This window comes from Tursiops truncatus, chromosome 4, assembly GCF_011762595.2.
Source record: "Tursiops truncatus isolate mTurTru1 chromosome 4, mTurTru1.mat.Y, whole genome shotgun sequence".
Classification (NCBI taxonomy): Eukaryota; Metazoa; Chordata; class Mammalia; order Artiodactyla; family Delphinidae; genus Tursiops; species Tursiops truncatus.
The window spans coordinates 142,566,538-142,586,390 of NC_047037.1; the positions used below are offsets into that span (position 1 = coordinate 142,566,538).

General features: G+C 49.0%; 1 protein-coding gene and 1 long non-coding RNA gene across 2 annotated transcripts in view; both read right to left on the bottom strand.

Annotated features, from left to right (window-relative positions):
- UBE2G2 (ubiquitin conjugating enzyme E2 G2) overlaps window positions 1–19,853 on the bottom strand; it is a 30,134-nt gene that overhangs the window by 10,161 nt on the left and 120 nt on the right. The window contains exons 2-3 of the mRNA XM_019922675.2: window positions 5,435–5,470; window positions 5,295–5,340 (exon numbers count right to left, since the gene is read on the bottom strand). Coding sequence (XP_019778234.1) covers window positions 5,295–5,340; window positions 5,435–5,470 — 82 coding nt within the window. The remainder of the gene's footprint in view (window positions 1–5,294; window positions 5,341–5,434; window positions 5,471–19,853) is intronic.
- LOC141278631 (uncharacterized) lies at window positions 11,518–19,849 on the bottom strand. Its single transcript, XR_012331666.1, has 2 exons — window positions 19,485–19,849; window positions 11,518–19,196 (listed from the first exon to the last, which is right to left on the bottom strand). It is a non-coding gene; the product is annotated as an uncharacterized lncRNA (long non-coding RNA).

The window sequence follows — 19,853 nt, forward strand, 5'->3', positions numbered from 1 at the left end:
TAGCAAAAATATGTATGTTAGAAAATACTCAGATACATAAGTAAATAAAGTAAGAAGCAAATGCCTCCTTGCCCCTCCCTGAACCAGCTCTGAGGCAGCCACTACGGAGTCTGGTCGCCCTCCCAGGCTTCCCCTCCAAGTGCATCCACTCACATACCTTCATCTGCAAAAACTGGATCGTTTTTTTACTAAAAACGTACCATGGCATCGCTGAGGGGACTTTTAAAGGCCTGAATAAGTGGAGAGACACTCCATGTGCATGGACTGGAGCACTCAAGATTGTTAGACTGTCAACATTCCTCAAGCTGACCTAGAGGCTCAACACAATCCCGGTCAAATCCCAGCTGGTTTCTTCACAGAAAATGACAAGCTGATCCCCAGATTCCAATGGAGACCAAGGGACCCAGAATAGGTAAGACATCTTGAAAGAGGAGAACAAAACACCTCCCAATTTCAAAGCTTACTATCCAGCTGCAATGACGGAGTGTGTGGTGCTCATGGAGGGTCCAGCACAGGTCAATGGAACAGGATTCAGAGTCCAAAATGAACCCTCACACTTAGGGAATTGCTTCTGACAAAGGTCCAAGGCGATTCAATGCAGGAAGGATTTTCTTTTCAACAAATGGTTCAAGACAACTGGACAGCCACATGCCAGAAAATGAACCTGGCTCTTACCTAATGCTATACTCCAAAATTATCCAAAATGGGCCAAAAACCTAAATTTAAGAGCTATAAATACAAAACTTCTAGAAGAAAACACAGGAGAAAATCTTTTCAACCTTGGGTTATATGACACCAAAAGCATAATCTATACAAGGAAAAACTGCTGAACTGCATTTCATTGGAAATGAAAACCTTTGCGTTTCAGAAGACCCCGTTAAGAAAATGAAAAGGAGGGACTTCCCTAGCGGTTCAGTGGTTAAGACTCCACGCTCCCAATGCAGGGGGCATGGGTTTGATCCCTGGTCAGGGAACTAAGATCCCACATTCCGCACAGCTCGGCCTAAAACATAAAAAAGAAAAGGAAAAGGAAAAGGAAAAGGAAAGCTGCAGACTGGGAGAAAATATCTGAAAATCATACTGATACATCTGATAAAGGACTTTGTATCCAAAATATATAAAGAACTCTTAGGACCAAATAAGAAGACAACCCAATTAAAAAATGGGCAAAAGTTCTGAAGTTCACCAAAAAAGATAGATGAATGGTTCATAAGCCCATGAAAAGATGCTCAACAGCATCGGTTATTAGGGCAACGCAGTCCAAACCCACAATGAGACCCACCTCACACCCAGCAGGACAGCTGGCATCACACACCACCAAGAGGGTGAGGAAGTGGAGAGCCGAGAACTCGGCACTGCGGGTGGGAGTGTAAAACGGTGACACTATACGCCAGGAGGCCCACTCCTGCGCATCCAGCCGAGGGAGGGGGAAACCCATCCGCACAGACTTAGGCCCCGTGTTCGCAGCTGCACCGTCACACAGCCGAAGAGGGAAGCCGCCAAATGCCCGTCGATGGGCGAGCGGGTCCGTTCACGGCGGACACAGCTCAGTGGTGACGGCAAGGGGCCGCTCCCACAGGCTGCCCAGAAAAAGGAGCCAGACACCGAAGATGCTGCATCGTGTGACCCCACTTGCAGCAGCAGTCCAGAAAAGCAAATCAACAGTCAGAGAGCAGATCAGAGGGTGCCCGTGGCGGAGGGGGAGTGGGGACTGAGTGCACAGGGGTGTGAGCACGTGCTTGGAAATGCTCTAAAAGTGAAGTGTGATGACTGCAAAACTCTATAAATTTAATTTACTAAAAATCATTGACTTGCACACTTAATACAGGTGAAACTCTGCATGTTAACTTCTATCTCAACAAAGCTATTGACTGCACCCGGCCACACCAGGGTCTCTCGGCCTCAGCACCACTGCCACCTCGGGCGTCCTGGGCACGGCGGGGCGCTCTCCCACCCGGGACCAGTAGAGATCTCCCCCTGCTACCCGGTGTGACAGCCACAATGTCTCCAGACACTGCCCAAAGTCCCTGGGGGCGAGGCCACACCTCGTGACAACACTGGTCTAGACCCGTCGTTCAGCGTCTGCGTGAACGACGCTGCGTGAACTGCGTGAACCATGGCAGTGCTGCCGGCATCCTGCTGATTGGATGTCCGTAACTTATACTGAACAACGATGTTTCTACTTTCTTTTATGATTGCAGTGAATGTTGTAATAAACTTCCTTACACACAGGTTTTCCTAACAGAATGTCTGATGAAGACATTCCCAGGGTGGGAACCGCTGGGTCAGAGAACATACAGTGCAAATCATGAACATCTATTGTAGTATCTCAGGTTTACCTGAGCAGGCACAATCCTGACCGGAGCCAGGCTTCTGTGAAGAAGAAAGCCTGGTGTAGAGGGCGGTGCCGTGACCGTGGCCTGGGCACCCAGCATGAGCCAGACACAGCCTAGGAGGAGCCGCAGCCGGGGGAATCCTCCCCCCCGCAGGTGTGACCCAGCTGGGGCCCGAGTGCGCCAGCAGAGATGCGGGGATGGCGTCAGCCAAGGGCCCCCAGCCGTTGGGGAAGGGAAGGGCCTTCTCATCTCACCACAGCCTCGGGGCCCTGATCTGGAGACGGGACAGCGGCTCGGCCACAGACCAGGCAGGGAGGTCACCATGCGGCTGCTTGAAGAAACCTGGGGCAGGACAGAAACGGGGCAGCAAGAGGCCAAGGGCTTCACGCCTCTTCCAGCCACGGAGGATAAACCGCCGTCCTGCACGGCAGGGCTCCTCCTGTCCTGCAGAAGCTCGCGTGGACCCTCCACAGCTGCCACGCCGCGGCCAAGGGCCAATGAGGTTGCACAGGCCAGAGACCCCGGAGCTGGAAGAGGTGGAAGGGAAGCCACTGGTCTAAAAAGGTGTCGAGGCTCTGTACTGATCCAAATAAGCGAAGGTCGGAGAGGCAGAGTGACTGCCCAAGACCATAAAGCCAGGCCAGCCACACACAGCGTCAATGTCACTGACCGGAAGCCCCAGCCCTCTCCCACTGGGTCACAGGTCAAACTCTGCCCTAAGCTCGGCCGGGAGTCACTAGAGTTCTGTCTCCTTTTAATCAGAACAGGCCGTGTTGATTTTATTCCTGTTGGTTAATTTGTTGTGTTCCCCATCCTAGTCCCTTAATCTTGTTCTTTCAGGGTGGAGGTTTGGGGTCACCTAGGACACACCTGTATCCTCAGACGAGGGCCCTAATATAACAAGCACTCAGTATTTGTTGCCTGAACATCTGAAAAGATGTTCTCTGCATTGCAGAGCTGAGGCCCCGCAGGTAAGCACTACTGCAACAGCAGCAGACTCCCAGAAACGGAGGCAAGTGTGGCTTTTAGAAGCACTAGGGTATGGAAGAAACTCTGGAAACAATCGAAGAATAAAATGAGAGAAGAGAAAACCTATCACTAAGGAGCGAAACTCAGCCAGCTGTCTGCCAGAACAGCGGAGCGAGACAAATCAAGAGGAGGACAGTTAATTCCTTAATAGATGTTTTAAGTACCTTTGTAAATGGCCTCTTGTTTGGGAAAGGATCTGGAACAGGACCAAACCCACAAACTCACCACATCCTGAGGCAGGGGAATTCCATACTAACGCAAAAGCCTTCTTCAAACATAAAAGTGTTCTACCTAAAAATACTTCTAATTACTTTTTAAGGTAAGTTTTCAAAATATTGGTTTCACTTTACATTATTTATCTATAATTAGTAACATTTATCCTAACAGATTCTTAACAATAAACCCTTAAAAAAAAAACCGTACTGGAAGGCTCAAGTGTCCCTGGAAGGGCTTCTCCGTAGCCTCCTGTGGGCGCGCACCAGCCACACCTTCCAAGGACGGGAAAACCGTCAGGGGCCCGCTGACCTGTGTGCTCACAAAGGCCTTCCAATCATCTGTGCACCCGAGCCAGGACAGCTGCCCTGGGGCGTACTGTTTCCCTAAAGATAAAAAGCTACAGCTGAGCCGAGTGCGCAACGCCCTGTTGCAGCGAACGAAGGACACCGCTGACCAGGAGGCCCAGCACGCCATCTGCAAGTGCTTTAGGGGTGAGAGACACAACACCATATTAGACACAGACACAGACTGTGAAGTCGTCATCATGCCAGAAACACTGAAACACAGGAAAAAAATGAGTATCACAGGCCCAGGGAATTAGGGTGTAACAAGTGCTCAGGGAACGTTAGGTGCGCTGTACTTTCTCTGGTTAGTGTTTATTAATGATTTTTAAAACATTTGCTTATGAAAAAACTCATTTTCACACCAACTTCATGTATTAATCTGAGCTCCACAGACAACACTGAGCAGCAATCTGTTTTCAGACTAAACGGGATCCAGGCACGGGGCAGACGCAGGAAGCCTGACGAGGCTGGCGCTGCACACCCCTCACACGTCTCCCAGGCCCACCCCCTAGAGCACGCCTCAGGCCACGAAGCCCCACCTGAAAGCTGTCAGCTAATTCCTCATCTTACTAAGAGACTCTGAAATGGCTTATAAATTTCAACTTCCTGAAGTCTACCTAACCACATGTTGTTAAAAGTACAGTCTAAGAACGGCCAAGAATTGTACATCTAAGGTAGAAAGATGAGAAAGAAAGGGGCCTGGGTCATAGGGCCAAAGAATACTCTGGAATCAGGGGTCCACCTGGCTCTTTCCAGGCAACGTCACTGTAAGTGAAATAGGAAATCCAGTCAGGATCTTGCTAGAATGAGGTCAGGAACCACACTGCTCACCTCAGAACTAAGCCAAATCTCTAAGTCGGGGACAAGGCAAGGCCAGACCAGGTACACAGAAAAGGAGCAGCAGCAGAGGAGCTGGAGAACTGGGAAGGGGAGGGGGAGGGGGGAGGGGGAGGGGAAGAATCCAGGCACACAGGTGGGCAGGGCCCAGGCTGCACAGTAGGCCTGAGGCGTCACCCGCACCCTGAGGACCCCTCCGCACCGTCAGAGCCCCAGGCTCACAGGGACTCCTTGAAGCCAAAGCCCATTCTGTTTGAGGCCAACCCAACACACAAATTTCATTATATTTGAAACAAATATAAACACTTACAACTAAACCTTTTACTGGTTCTAAGGAAGTACTTTCATTTCTTTTGGAAGAACGTACGTGTTTTCTGCTTTCAGATCAGCAGACACAGAAAAGCTCAATGAAAGAGGCGCGCTTGGCCTTTTTCCCCATTGACGCTTCTGATCACTCACAGTGCAGAATGTGATTCACGGCTCTAATTTCCAACAAAGGCTTAAGACCAAACAACACATATGATTAACTTACATGATCAATGCCTCCCATTCAAAAAAATTCTCTTCATTCATGGGGCCTGCAGGAAAAGAAGAAATTTCACAACTTTACTTTGACGGAAACTTTGGCAATCAGGAGTAAATGATAAAGAGGCGAACTTCACACTGCCTTACCTGCCACAATTCCTTCCGGAGGATTCAGTGTTAATTCTATAAGGTTAAAAAGTAAAACCATTATGAAAAAGAATGAATATTATGTTGCACTTTAACAAAAAACATTAAAACGTATACAAGGCTATAAAGTATATGGCATACATATTAGCAGATGAAAATTAAAATTCTGCTTGTCCCAAGTGAACACCTGCTGCAGTTACACTTCTGGTCAAGACTGTGTCAACAGTTCTTTATACCAGCAAAAAGGAGAATTTTAGAACTGTCAACACTTTCAACTTACAATGAAGAAACAAACAAAAGGTGTTGTTAACTCTCCTTCCAAAATACTCCTGCGGGTTATTTTGATTAAAGCTCGCACATCAAACACGGTGTGCTGTTTCCTCACTGAAGGGATGTCCTGTCATTCTGAGAGCGGGCACAAAGCTTTCTGAAGGCCACAAAGCAGAGCTGTGGGCCCGTGCCGAGGTTTCAGAAGCCTGGTATTATCAAGTCCGTCTGCACCGTACAGGCTGGCTGTCGACCTCCGACACCACGCTACAAAATCCACGAGCCCCTCACGTGCGAGGTCCCCCAGAGCAGCAGACCGAGACCAGGAACAGAAGAAACCAGCGGCAGCAGCGCTCCTCAGCATTTAAGGCTAGTAGTTGTTCTAAGGCCCTGCCAACCCAGAGGCTGTCCTTTGCACTCCTGGCCTCCTCGCGTTGTATGATACACGGGAGGCTACAGAATGAAACCACACCCGCGGGCACATCTGGCAAATCTGGCAAGGAGAACACCGGGAGATGGAGGAGGACTTGGCAAGAAGGACGGCCACGGGAGCAAGGGCTCAGGTGGCAAGGGCACCCCCTCTGGGCCGAGTGCAGGGCCAGGACATGAGTAAAACAGTGAGAAACACACAGAAGATCAACAAAACCAAAAGCTAGTTCTCTGAAGAGATACAAAACTAACAATTCGCTGCCAAGTAAACATAAAGCATAAGGACCGGAAAAGAAAAAATAATCATTATTCACAGATGCTCCGCTTACCCACATAAAATCCAAAAGAGTCAGAAGATACATTATAATAAAAAGTGAGTTTGCCAAAGTTGCTGAATACAAGGTCAATACATACAACTGAACTGTGCTTCTATATATCAGCAAGTTAGAAAAGTCTAAAAAAGACACCAATTACAATGGGAAACATGCAGAAATTAGCTTGTCAAAGCTGTGCAAGAGCTGTAACAGAACAGAAAACATCATTAACAAGACATTTTAACCTTAATAAATGGAGATTACATCACGTTCACGGACTAAAAGTTCAACATTACCAAGTTATCAATCCTCCCCAAACTGAACCTACGGATCGAGCGCACCTCAGCCAAAGTCCCACCAGGTTTTCTTGTCTGACTGACTAGGTGAACACACGTGAACATGTGAACGAGCAGAAGAGCCACGGCGTTCTGTAAAAAGGGTAACTGAGAACCAGCCGTGGGCTAGCAAAACTCATCACAAAGCTGCAGTAAGCAGGCAGCAGACACCAAGTTCAACAGACGACGGAACAGAAGTGAGCACGCCCAGCGCACGCCGTGCAGAGAGAGGCCCTCCATCTGCTAGGAAGGTCGCCCCACAGGAAGAGGTGAAAGAACAGAAGAACAGAGGTGAAGAGAAAACCCTTTTCCCTATCCCAAACCACATACAAAAATCAAAGTATGTAAGGAAAAGGAGAGAAGGGGCATGAGAACTAGTAGAAAATATACACATGGGCCTCTGCGCCAGCTCCCAGCAAAGCTCCTAAGTCCCTCGTGAATCCCCAAGTGACAAGAGCACCAGGAGCGTCCCCCACTCTGGGTGGCCGCCGGCCCCAGGACCGAGCCATGGTTAGCAGGCTGCAGGCCCATGCCCCATTCTCCAGGGTGAGAGGGGCTGGAGATGGAGTTACTGGTGAGTCAGGCCCACGTGAGGAGGCCTCCACACAATCCCACTAGCATAAGGTCAGGGAGCTTCGGGGCTGGTGAGCACGCGGAGGGGCTGGCAGGGAGAGGCACCCAGACAGCGGGAACCTGGGCGCCTCGCCACCCCTGCCCTTGGCTTCTCCTCCAGCCGGCCGTTCCCGAGTTCTACCCTTCTACAATATACTGGAAACCACGCAAGTAAAATGCTTCTTTGGGTTCTGTGAGCTGCTCTGGCGGGCTAACCAACCCTGAGGAGGGGGTCTTGGAAACCTCCAATTTATAGCCGGTCAGTCAGAAGCACAGGCGATACCCTGGATTTGCAACGGGCGGGGGAGGGGGAGCAGTCTCACGGGACTGGGCCCTCAGGCTGTGGGATCTGACACACTAACTCCAGGTAGGTAGTGTCAGAACTGAGTGCAATCGTAGGACGCCCAGCTGGGGTCACAGAAGTGCCGAGTGTGGGAAAACCCCCACGCGTCTGTCATCAGAAGTGCTGTGAGCGTGGCAGTTGAAGGATCATAAAGGAGAAATGCAGGACAAGCGGGGTTTTCTAAACAGGGCAAGAGAATGCAACAGACCCATCACCAAAGAGGGCATGGAGGCAAACGAGCACATGAGAAGATGCTCAACACGGTGAGTCAGAGGAAAACGAAATTAAGACCGCTAACAGACACTGCTACACAGCCCTATCGGTGAGAGTATCTTCACTTGGAACAGAAGAGCTAAAATTTAAAAGACTGCTAATACCAGCGCTGGTAAGTTCGGCAGCTGGGTCTCTCATGCTTCACCAGTGGGAATGCAAAATGCTCTGGCTGCCCCTGGCAAACAGCTTAAACATGTACTCCCCCTGAGACCCCGCACCTCGACTACTGACTGCCTACCCGAGAGAAATGAACACTTCTTTTCTTGACTACTTTGTGTACACACAGGAGCCCTGTCTCAGTGGTCAGTGAGCCCCTTCACAGCACCTAGCAGAGCACCTGGCATGAAGTGGGTGTGCAGGAAATACTTGATTGACTACGCTGTTTATAGAAGAGGTTTACACTGTACTTTGCTTGCTTTGGTGCTGTAAATCCGTAATATTTTCTTATTCTTGATTCTCAGGGATTAAAGACTGTGGACAAAGCGAAGTACCTCCTTCCCCTTCCCCAACAGAAATGTATATTATTAATCTTAACACAAAGTGTATACGTTCAGTTAATAAAAATGATATAAATAATAGGTTTATCATCAGAATGGTACTACTGCATTAAGGATCCTGAGATCTCTTGCATTCCTCTCTGGGATCTGACCCCCGGCTGCACCAGACCCAGTGTTCAACACCTGCTGCTAAGGTAGATAGATCCTGACACACTGCTCCTACAGTGGAGCCAGCGAACACGAAGCCCAAAGAAATCCTAGAGCCTTGATACCAGCTGCACGGCTGCAACCAGACATAACAGACAGCACGTGCTGAACTCTGTAGGCGGCTAAGGACCAGGAGAGTCAGGGGTGCAGCTGCGCATCTAACTTGAACCACAGGGAGAACGCGTGCTACTGAGTTGGAAAACGCCACCAGAGAAAACATGTTTCAGAGGGAAGAAAATAGTCTAGTTCTGAAAACATCAAGTTAAAGATGCTGGTAAGTCATCTAAGTGCAGACGGTCAAAGAGGAAACTGGACGTGAGACTAGAGCCCTAAACAGTAGTCCAGGCTGGACACATAAATCAGGGGTCCTGAAACAGGATGGTACCTGAAAATAGGAATGGAATACAAACAAATAAACTTAAAACTTATGTCCCCACAGACTCGTATGTGAGTGTTCCCAGCAACTTTACTCACAATAGCCTCACAGTGCAAGCAACCCAAATATCCATCCACTGGTAAATGAATGAGGGGTGATCCATCCACACCAGGAACACTAGGCAGCAACAGGCAGGAGCAAACCACCCGCACACGTGACAACAAGGGTGACTCTCAAAGCACTGGGCTGGGTGAAAGAACGTGACACAGAGGCTACACACTGCGTCTATTTATACCAAATCCTAAAAGAAGCAAGCTATAGTAATAGAAAGCAAATCCAACATTGCCAGACCCCAGGGGCCAGTCACAAGGGAACTTTCCAGGGCAATGGAAACAGTCTGCCACGATTGTGTTGACGACTATACACAGCATACACGTGCCAAAGCTCAAAGAATGGTATACCTGGGACTTCCCTGGTGGCGCAGTGGTTAAGAATCCACCTGCCAATGCGGCGGACACAGGTTTGAGCCCTGGTCCGGGAAGAGCCCATGCCGTGGAGCAACTAAGCCCGTGCGCCACAACTACTGAGCCTGTGCTCTAGAGCCCGCGAGCCACAACTACTGAGCCCATGTGCCACAACTACTGAAGCCCATGCGCCTATAGCCCGTGCTCCGCAATAAGAGAGGCCACCGCAATGAGAAGCCCACGCACTGCAACGAAGAGTAGCCCCTGCTTGCCGCAACTAGAGAAAGCCCGGGTGCAGCAACAAAGACCCAACGCAGCCAAAAATAAACTAATTGAAAAAATGGTATATTTGAAATTGACACATTTTATAGTATGTAAATTTTATCTCAATAAAACTGACCGCCCCAAATTAATATTTTTTATGAAATATAAAACAATAAATCTCCTAGAAAATAATGCAGAAGAATCTCTTCATGCTCTTAGTGTAAAGACTTCTTAAACAGAACTTACTGTAAAGTTAATAACCAAAAAGCACGAACCATAAAGGAAAAGACTGATAAAATTAACAGCACTAAAATTAAGAACTTCTGGGAATTCCCTGGCAGTCTCGGGGGAGGGAGGGAGGCAGGCACGGGTTCCATCGTCTGAAATCTGCAAGCCGAGCAGCGCAGCCAAAAAAAACAAAAAAAAAAAAGAAACAAACAGAAAGTCTGACCTCAAAAGATATTTTTGTTTTTAACATTCAAAAAAGACAAGGCAAGGCCACCCCGCCCCCCAGGGCACAGTCGCAGAGCCTCGCTGAAGAGACGGGAGCGGGTCGGCACTCCCGGGCCTGGGCCTCCTGCAGCCTGACGTCCCCCTTGAGTCCTGAGAGGCAAGGCCCGGCCACCACCTTCTCCTGACACTCGAACGCACAGTTCTTTTAACCCAGCTGAGCCCTGCTCTACCCCTGCCTGAGTCACTGGCATCGACCGCCAGGCCAGCTCCCTCCACTCCAGCCAGGGGCTGCCAAGCCCCAGAGCCACCTCTCCTACCTGCAGAGCCCGCCCCATGGAAGCACCGCTGACGTCCAGGCCTGCACTCCCTCCTGCCCACCCACCCTTCCTGCCTTTTCCCCCGAGGAGACCCTTCCCGGAGGACCCTTCTCAGGAAGGCGTGCTTCTCTCCTATTGCCCACTTTATACAGTTTAAAGCTTGTTCTCATTTTAAATAATACTAAAATAGCTTCATTATCCTAAAAAAAACCCCGAAAAACAAAATAAAACCCACCTCTAAGAGAATGAAAAGGTTAGCCCCGGAGAGGAAGAAGACATCTGTAACAGATATAGCCAACAAAGAGCTACTATCTGAACTTCGAAAGAATGCCTTACAAATCAATACAAACATATAAACAACCCAAAAGAAAATCAAGCACAAGCAAGCCCTGAACAGGCACTTCACACACACACACACACACACACACACACACACACACACACACACACACACACATCTAATTGGCCAATAAACCTAAGACAAGGTGTTCAACCTCATTGTGCAAGCCTTGAACAGGCACTTCACACACACACACACACACACACACACACACACACACACACACACAATCTAAGTGGCCAATAAACCTAAGACAAGGTGTTCAGCCTCGTTAACCGGGGGGAAATGCAAACCAAGCCCACAATCAGAGTACTACCCCAACCAGAATCACCCAGTGACCACAGCTGAGAGGGCTGACCCTACGAAGTGTCCACGAAGAAAAGGAGCCTCAGAAATAGAATGCGGAAGGAGTGTGAACTGGTACAACCACTTTGAAAATGAGGTTGCTCTCACCTCCGATGACCTAGAAATTCCTCTCCAGAGTGCAAACTCACAGATATATGTGCACATGTGCACCAAGAGACATGTCAAAGAATTTTTTTTTTTTTTTTTTACTGTTGATGTCATGACTTAGAAGACTAGCTTCAGAATCTAGGTAGCAACCAATATGCAGAGCAACTTAAAACAAATTACGACAATCCCCGTACGTGTCAACTTCTGGAAAAACATGGGGAAATAGCAGGTGAAATGTCACTGGATGTGATTAAGGAGTTTTATATTGTAACATGTGGCAACTCTCCCAAAACGGACAGAGAATGGGCTCTGACCAAGGATACTAGCTTAAGCAAGAGTAAGGAGGAGAATTCGCCAGTACCACTGCCGAAGAGTCTCGATGATTCTAAATCTTTTAAGACAAAGGACAATCTAAGTATTTCTCCATTGTCATGAAAATATTGTTCTGACTGGTGGTTTAAAAGTTGGTCATGTGTCTCTATTTTACTATATAATGTTTTTTTGTTTTGTTTTGTTTTGATTTGTTTATTTATTTTTGGCTGTGCTGGGCAGCGAGCAGGGGCTACTCTTTGTTGTGGTGCGTGGGCTTCTCATTGCGGGGGCCTCGCCCGTTGCAGAGCACGGGCTCTAGGCACGTGGGCTGGCACTCGGGCTTAGTTGCCCCGCAGCATGTGGGATCTTCTGGACCAGGGCTCGAACCCATGTCGCCTGCATTGGCAGGCGGATTCTTAACCACTGCGCCACCAGGGAAGCCCCTATATAATGTTATAGTTACAATTCTAATCACAGAATCATTCAGTTCCAGGTGGTATTTTTCTCTTTACACGTGCTTCATGGAGATAGCTGAAGCTCTGAGGAGCGAGACAAGCCACAGGGCAATGGCTTGGGCACCCACACTTGGCCAATATGACCAGAAGTAGCCAACCACTAATCACATATCAACTAACAAATATCAATTACACTTCCTCTCTGCAAAGCTATTCCAGGCAGTGGGGGTGTCCTGGTGAATGAGACAGACAAGGTCCTGCCTCCAGTGAGCTCCAGTTCTAGTGGCGGAAGACAGGCAGTGAACACGGAGACATGTAAACACAAAGAGTGTTTCAGATACGGATGAGCGCAGTGAAGCACACAGTGAAGTGACAGCAAGCTGTGGCCAGGCGGTCAGGAAAGGCCTGCTGGGCAGGTGGTACTGAAGGTGGGCTCTTTTTTAACTGAGGTATAATTGACGTGGAACATTGTATTAATTTCAGGTGGACAACAAAGCGATTCCGTAATTGTATCTGTTGTGAAATGATCAGCACAACGCGTCTAGCTGACGTCCGTCACCACACATCTCGTGCTGAGAACTCTTAAGACCTACTCTCTTAACACTGTCAAACACACAACACAGTTATTCACTACAGTCCCACGGTGTAACGGCATCCCCAGCACTTCTCATCTTCTGTAAGAAAAAGCCCCGCGCCAGATTAGGGCGGATGAATTGCAAAGTGCTAAAGAGGGGCGGAGGATAGAATGTCGGCGGGAAAGGGAGCGGGGCACCTGGAGCCTCAAGGAGGAGCTTACACCAAAAAGAGCTGGCCTTATTTCTCCTTTGCAGAGATCCCCTGGGAACTCCCCTCCATGACACCCTCCTTTCAGGGTCACAACTGCCACCTCCAGCAGCCTGCCCACCTGCATCCTTGGTCAACAGCGGCATCTACTGGTCAGCAAAGAATTACAGCAACCGAGTTCTCCAGACGGAGGACGGAGGGAATGTTTCTGGATTACATTGTTTCCTTATTTTGTTTTTTGTTTTTAAAACACACACCCACAACCATATAGTTTCATGTTTAATGATAAAAACAACTTCAAAAAGAGAAACAAAATCTTAACAATATCAGAGAAATTTCCAATGACCATTCTTTGCCACTGATTCCTTGAGAATGTTAGTTGGTTAATAAAAACACTGCTTTAAATAAATAGTGGCTTTAAAAATAGACACCATGCAAAATAAAATGTAAATATAAAGTTTGACCAGTAGTCCTACTTCTCAGAATCCATCCCTCGGCAAGAAAAGACACATGCGTAAAGTTATTCATTTCAGGACTTTCTGTAATAGCAAAAAACAAACTGGAAACAACCCAAATGTCTATCAATAGGGGACCAGTCAAATTATGATACGTCTACTGATGGGACACTCTGCGGCTGTAAAAGGGAATGTTGAACACCTCTGTGTCCTAGTACAGAATGAACTCCAGGACATAGTAAATGACAAAAAGTGCAGAAGAGTGTATAACTAGGGTCTTTAAAAAAGAAGTAATTAAATGAGGTCATCGGGGTGGGCCCTAATCCAGTCTAACAGATGTCCTTATAAAAAGCAGATTAGGGCACAGACATGGACAGAGGGACAAATGCTGTGAGGACACACAGAGCGGGTGGCTGTCTACACGCCCAGGAGAGAGGCTTCAGGAGGGACCAGCCCTGCTGCAACTGGATCTCTGACTGCAAGGAAATAATTTCTGTGGTTTAAGCTCCTTAGCCTGTGGTACTTTGTTACAGCAGCCCAAGCAAACTAATACAGTGCCCAAACAACTGGACGGCCATTTGCAAATCATCTGCAAATAAACCTTGACCTTTATCTCATACCACATACAAAACTTTACTTGACGTGGATCACAGATTGAAACATAAGAGCTGGGAGTATAAAGAAATCATAGGAGAAAAAACCTTAGTGATCTTATGTTAGGCAACACAGAAAGCAAGAAATGTTTTAAAAGTCAATCAATTGGATGTCACTGAAAATTTTAAAACCTTTGCTCTTTTAAAGGCAACGTTATGAAAATTACAAGGCAAACCACAGGAGCTGTCGTTCAAGGGACAGAGCCTTTCCGTCCAGCCTAGTGAAGGAGCTGCAGAGCCCTGCCACACAACCACATGCACACAGCTCATAACACTGCACTGTACACTTCAGATGGCAACAGGACAACAGTACGTGTTTCTTACCACAAGTTTTTAAAAGGCAAGCTACAGTCTAAGTGAAAATATTTACAAAATATCCAACAAAACATCCCTACCTGCATTATATAAAGAAGCTTTACAGCTTAATAAGGAAAGAGTAAACTCGATTAAAAACTGAGGAAAAGGGCTCCCCTGGTGGCGCAGCGGTTGAGAGTCCGCCTGCCGATGCAGGGGACACGGGTTCGTGCCCCGGTCCGGGAAGATCCCACGTGCCACGGAGCGGCTGGGCCCGTGAGCCATGGCCGCTGAGCCTGCGCGTCCGGAGCCTGTGCTCCACAACGGGAGAGGCCACAACAGTGAGAGGCCCGCGTACCGCAAAAAACAAAGACAAAAAAACAAAAAAACTGAGGAAAAGATTCAAGACACATTATCAGTAAAGATATATGGATGGCATATAAAAACATAAACTAAAACCACAATGACATGTCACTACACACCCAACGGAATGACTAAAAACTTTAAAACTGACTATACCAAGTGTCAGCAAGGAAGTGGAACTCTTGATACACTGCTGGTGGGGATGTAAAATGGTACAACCACTTGGGAAAACAGTTTGGCTACTTCTTAAAAATTAAACACACACCTCACATATGACCCAGGAATTTACTCAAAAGAAACAAAAGCACATGTCCACGGAAAGAAAGGTTCAACCCTAACCCTAACCCGAACGTTCACAGCACGTTTATTTGTAATAGCCAAGAACTGGAAACAATCCAAAGGTCCACCAACGGTGAATGCGGCAGCAAGCTGTGGTCCTGAAGGGCCTACGGACCCAAGCATCAACCTGGATGGACTGCAACATGGTTAGGCCGAGTGAAGGACCTCTGACAAAGAAAGGACAAAACAACTACAGGAGCGACCGGAGGCAGACCAGTCATTGCCTGGGACATGGGGGCGCAGGAGAGAGAAGGCCAAGCCAGATTACAAAGAGGCAGGAGGAGACCAGGGGGCGGTGGTTACTCAGCATGCTGACTGTGGCAATGGCTTCACAGGCGTGTGCACGTACACCCACACTCATCAGATGCACGCTTGAACACATCAGCCTACTGCATGTCAATTATACCTCAATAAAACTGTTTTCAAAAGGGTGGCTAGAAAAAAAGACACCACAAAGGTGGAAAAGACAAAGCACAAACTGGGATAAAATACTTGTAACACATATAACCAACAAAGGATCAGGAATATAAAAAGGGATAGGGAATTTATAAAGAACTCCTACAAATCAGTAAGAAAAAGAAACCACACTACGGAAATCTGGGAAAAGATGCAGACATTTCACAAAGGGAAAACATGACAGGATGCTCACCTTCATTCATTAGTCATGATCTACAAACTAAAAGCACAAGGAACCACATCACACCCACCAGGTGGGAGGAAACAGACCCCGCACAACACCAAGGTGTCGGTGAATACCCACAGCGATGCACGCGGAACACGCACACAGGGAAGCATCATCCACAAGGCCGACCCGCGAGCGCTCCAGGGCTACGTCACACTGTGCACAGGCACCAGAAATGTCCACAGCAACCAATCTGTACAATAAGCAAAGGCTGGAAATAACCTACATGCCCAGCAGTAAAGGACAAATTGTGGCTTATTCATAAAATGAAATACTATGCAGCAGTGAAAATAGACACCGCTGCATGTTTCAACGTAAATGAATTGCAGAAAGAGTGCTGAGCAGAGATTCAATCTGCAGAATACACACTGTGCAATCCTAGTTCCACTAAGTACAAACACAGGCAAAAGTAAATAAAACGTTGTGTAGGAGGATATTAAGTGACAGAACCATAAAGAAAAAGAAAAAGAACAAGTCACACAAAATTCGGTGGTGGTAACTCCTGGTGGGGGTGGGAAGCAGCACAAAGCAGACTGCTCAGTTCCTGCTAACGTCCTACTTCTTAAGCTGGTGTCACAGGTACAGGTGTTCACTCCACTATTTCACCTGAAAGTACACCTTTTATATCATTTACATACGTAACATACTTCACAATAAAGGATGCTTTAAAAAACTAAAACGGGTTAATGACAGGGAAGGATGACAGTAATGGGAAGGACAGGCTGAGTCTGGTGGTTCAGAGAAGGCGTCTCCAGGGGGGCAGGGCAAGGAAGGGCCCACACCCCAAGAGGAGTGCACTGCTGCAGCCACCAAGTGGGGCTGGGGAGACGCGCCGGGGCGCAGGCGTCAGTGAGGTCAGAGGTGAGGGAAGGGCCAGAGCACACAGAGCCTGAGAAGTCACTGCAAGGGCTTCTGGACAGAGCGACCCGATCTGACTTTGCTGTGCTGAGAACAGCGCCAAGCAGGGCAAGAGAGAAGCAGACCGCCGTCAGGACTGGGCTGCAGTTACGCAGGCCGGAGGTGAGTGGCCTGAGCCAGCACTGGACTCCGGATAAATGAATAAAGTCAAAAGGCAGGTCAACAGGTTACACTTGGATACAGAAGAAAGTGAATCCTCAAAAGACCAATCTAAGGTTTTGAGCCCAAACAGCTGGAAGAATAAGGCCGCCACTGAGACAGGTAAGGCTGTGGGACAACGGTGCAGGAGCACAGCGGCTCAGCGCCACACGTGTAAGTTTGGGGTTCCTACTAGACACCGTACTGGGTTGAACAGCGTCCCCCAGAACCCGTGAAAGTAACCTTATTTGGAAACGGGGGCTGTGCAGATGTAATCAAGTTAAAATGAGATCACGCTGGATTAGGATGAGCCTAAACCAGTGACTGGTGTCTTCATAAGAGGGAAGACGACCACGGGAAGACAGGGGCAGAGACGGGAGTTCTGCTACCACTAGCCAAGGAGCACCGTGGGCTGCCAGCAACGCCCAGAAGCTGGCACAGGCAAGGAAGGATCCTTCCTAGAGCCTGTGCAGGGAGCTTGGCCCTGCTGACACCTTGATTTGGGACTTCCGGCCTCCAGAGCTGTGAGAGGATACACTTCTGTTGTGTTAAGCCCCTAGCTCGTGCTACTCTGTTACGGGAGCCCTGGCAAACTAATACCTAAGTCCATCTCTGATACTCCTAGAAAAGGCTAGACGATGCACGAAGATGAAACATCGAGAAAAGATATCGGTTTAAGACACCTTGTTTCCTTTCCCATCTTTCTTTTTTTCTGGTTATAAGAACCTGAGCAAATCATTCTGTTATTCAATTTCCTATAAATTTGTAAAATTAGGGGCCTGAACGGAATCATATCCAAGGTTCTACCACCTCTGAGTTTCTGCAGCTCTGTGACTATTCCAAATACAAGACAGGGGGCCTGAACCCCACCCAAATCTACCTAAACCCATTCCGCACAGAAGTTGCTTCTGTGAAGCCTACCTTTCTACTGGATGTGCCACCTTAAAATGTGGTAGGAGGGCAAACCAGATGCTAAGACACAAAAGACAAGAATCACTAAGTGGGATTTTATCATGTTCCTAAGATACCGCATCAACAACCCCCGTCCCCAGCAACACACTGGAGTCATTTTCTACGGCTGATGTGACGATGACCACGAACTCAGTGGCTGAAAACAGCACCCACTGATGATCTCGCGGTTTCTGTGTGTCAGAGCCTGGGCACCGCACAGGCCACTTGGTTCTCTGCCGAGGGCCTCACAAGGCTGCCACCCCAAGTTCATTCAGAGGGCTGGCAGAACCCTGCTCCCTGCGGCTGCAGGACCGAGGCTCCAGGGCCCTCACCGCCGTCAGCCGGGGTCATTCGCACATTCTAGAAGCCACCGTGGTCCTCAGCTCCTGGCCCAGCCACGGCAGGGGGTCCTCCTCCTGCTCTGGGTCTCCTGCCTCCCCTCTCCTGTCTCCTCTCCCAACTGGGGGCCTCACGTGACAATGGGGTTCCACCTCCATAACCCAGGACACTCTCCCCATCTTAATGTCAGCTCGTTAGTTACCTGTAAACAACATCTCCAAAGTCCCTTCACACGGTCCCAGGTCAGTGTGTGACTGAGTAACCGGGGGACGGGAGTCTTAGGGACACACCTGTAGAGCTCTGTCTGCGACACACTCCAAAATGTCGTATATTTACACAAAAAAACACACATGATACGCTTCTGCGATACAGCTTCGGAAGTCAACTGCTATTTACGTTTTATTACTGCAAATTGACAACATGGTTGAGATTCTGGATGGGACTTTTCGTAAGCACAGAAAAGGGGAAAATATTAGGAAATACAAGCTCAACGATGCAAAGACTGGGCTGAAGCAGCCACCTAAATTCCCCATGCAGGGGTTTAACAGAGTCCTTCTCTACAGAAATGAGAAAACAGTACCTGCTGGCAGTCTAGAAACAGGGCCAAATAAACTAAAACAGATGCAGCGACACAGACCAGGATGGCAGGAAATGGCACGTGTTTCCAGACATCTGACCCCCAGCCAGGTTTCCCATGAGGAGACAGAGGCAACGGCCCCCATCTCCAACCCTCTGTTCAGGGGGAACCATCTGTCCCCCCACTCTGCCCCCCCAAAGTCTCCTCTAAATATACATTCTTACTTTAGAGAGCACTAGATGGTTATCTAATGTTATCTAACCATTTATTTTAACGAGCCTGCATTTGCAACTCTGTGGTCTGCTCTAGCCGAACACTGACACCCCCTGCGCAGGGCCGCCAAGATGGTTTAGGAAACTCAGCTGCGTGCGTATTTACCAGTCAGCTTTACGACATTCGTTATTTTAGTTTACGTTCAAGTTTCTTCGGAAAGTGTCCTCAGTGTAATGACAACAGGAACAGCTCACGCTGCGGACAGCCAGCTGTCAGGTACCTGGCTAAGCACCATCTTCACAGACGGGGAAAGGCAGAGGGCGACGTCCGAGGTCAAGGTCCACAACTAACAAGCAGAGGCAGGTGTGAACCCCCAGCAGGCTCCCTCCCACCTTGCGCCCAGCAAACACAACGGCATCCATCCCCGGCTTCTCACAGCGACTCCTCCAAGGGAGCCTCCGCTGTAAAAGGGAGAACACGCTTCTCGCTTCTCCCTTTGCTTTCCCCAAACATCAGAAAATTCTGCGGGCTAAGAAAGCACGAAGGAGGCTCTTGCAACGCTACCCGGGAAGAATGGCAGGTGGCAGGGTCCCAAAACCCTGTTCCCTCGTTAAAGAGAAAACCCAAATCTGACCTTTCGCCTCCGCCTCATCAGCACGCGATTACCCTCCTAGGACGCTTCCCGCAACTTCTCACTAGGCCGGTGAGCTGTCCTCCGCCCGGCCCGCCGGCGTCCGCGAGGCTGGGTCGGGGAGCCCTCCGGTTACTGGCAGAGCCGGAGCCCAGGGTCCCCAGACCAGAGCCGCGACGGCTTCTCCCCGCCCGGGGTCGCGGGCGGCCGCCAGCGACCGCACGAAACGCGCCCCGACGGCGCACAGACTGGCCGGGCTCGGCGGCGGACCGAGTCCACGCCCCGCACCCGGACGTCGGGGCGGCCGCCAGCAGCGTGCGGGCGGGGTCGCGGGGCCCGGCGGGGGGCCGAGGGGCGGCGCGCGGCCCTGAA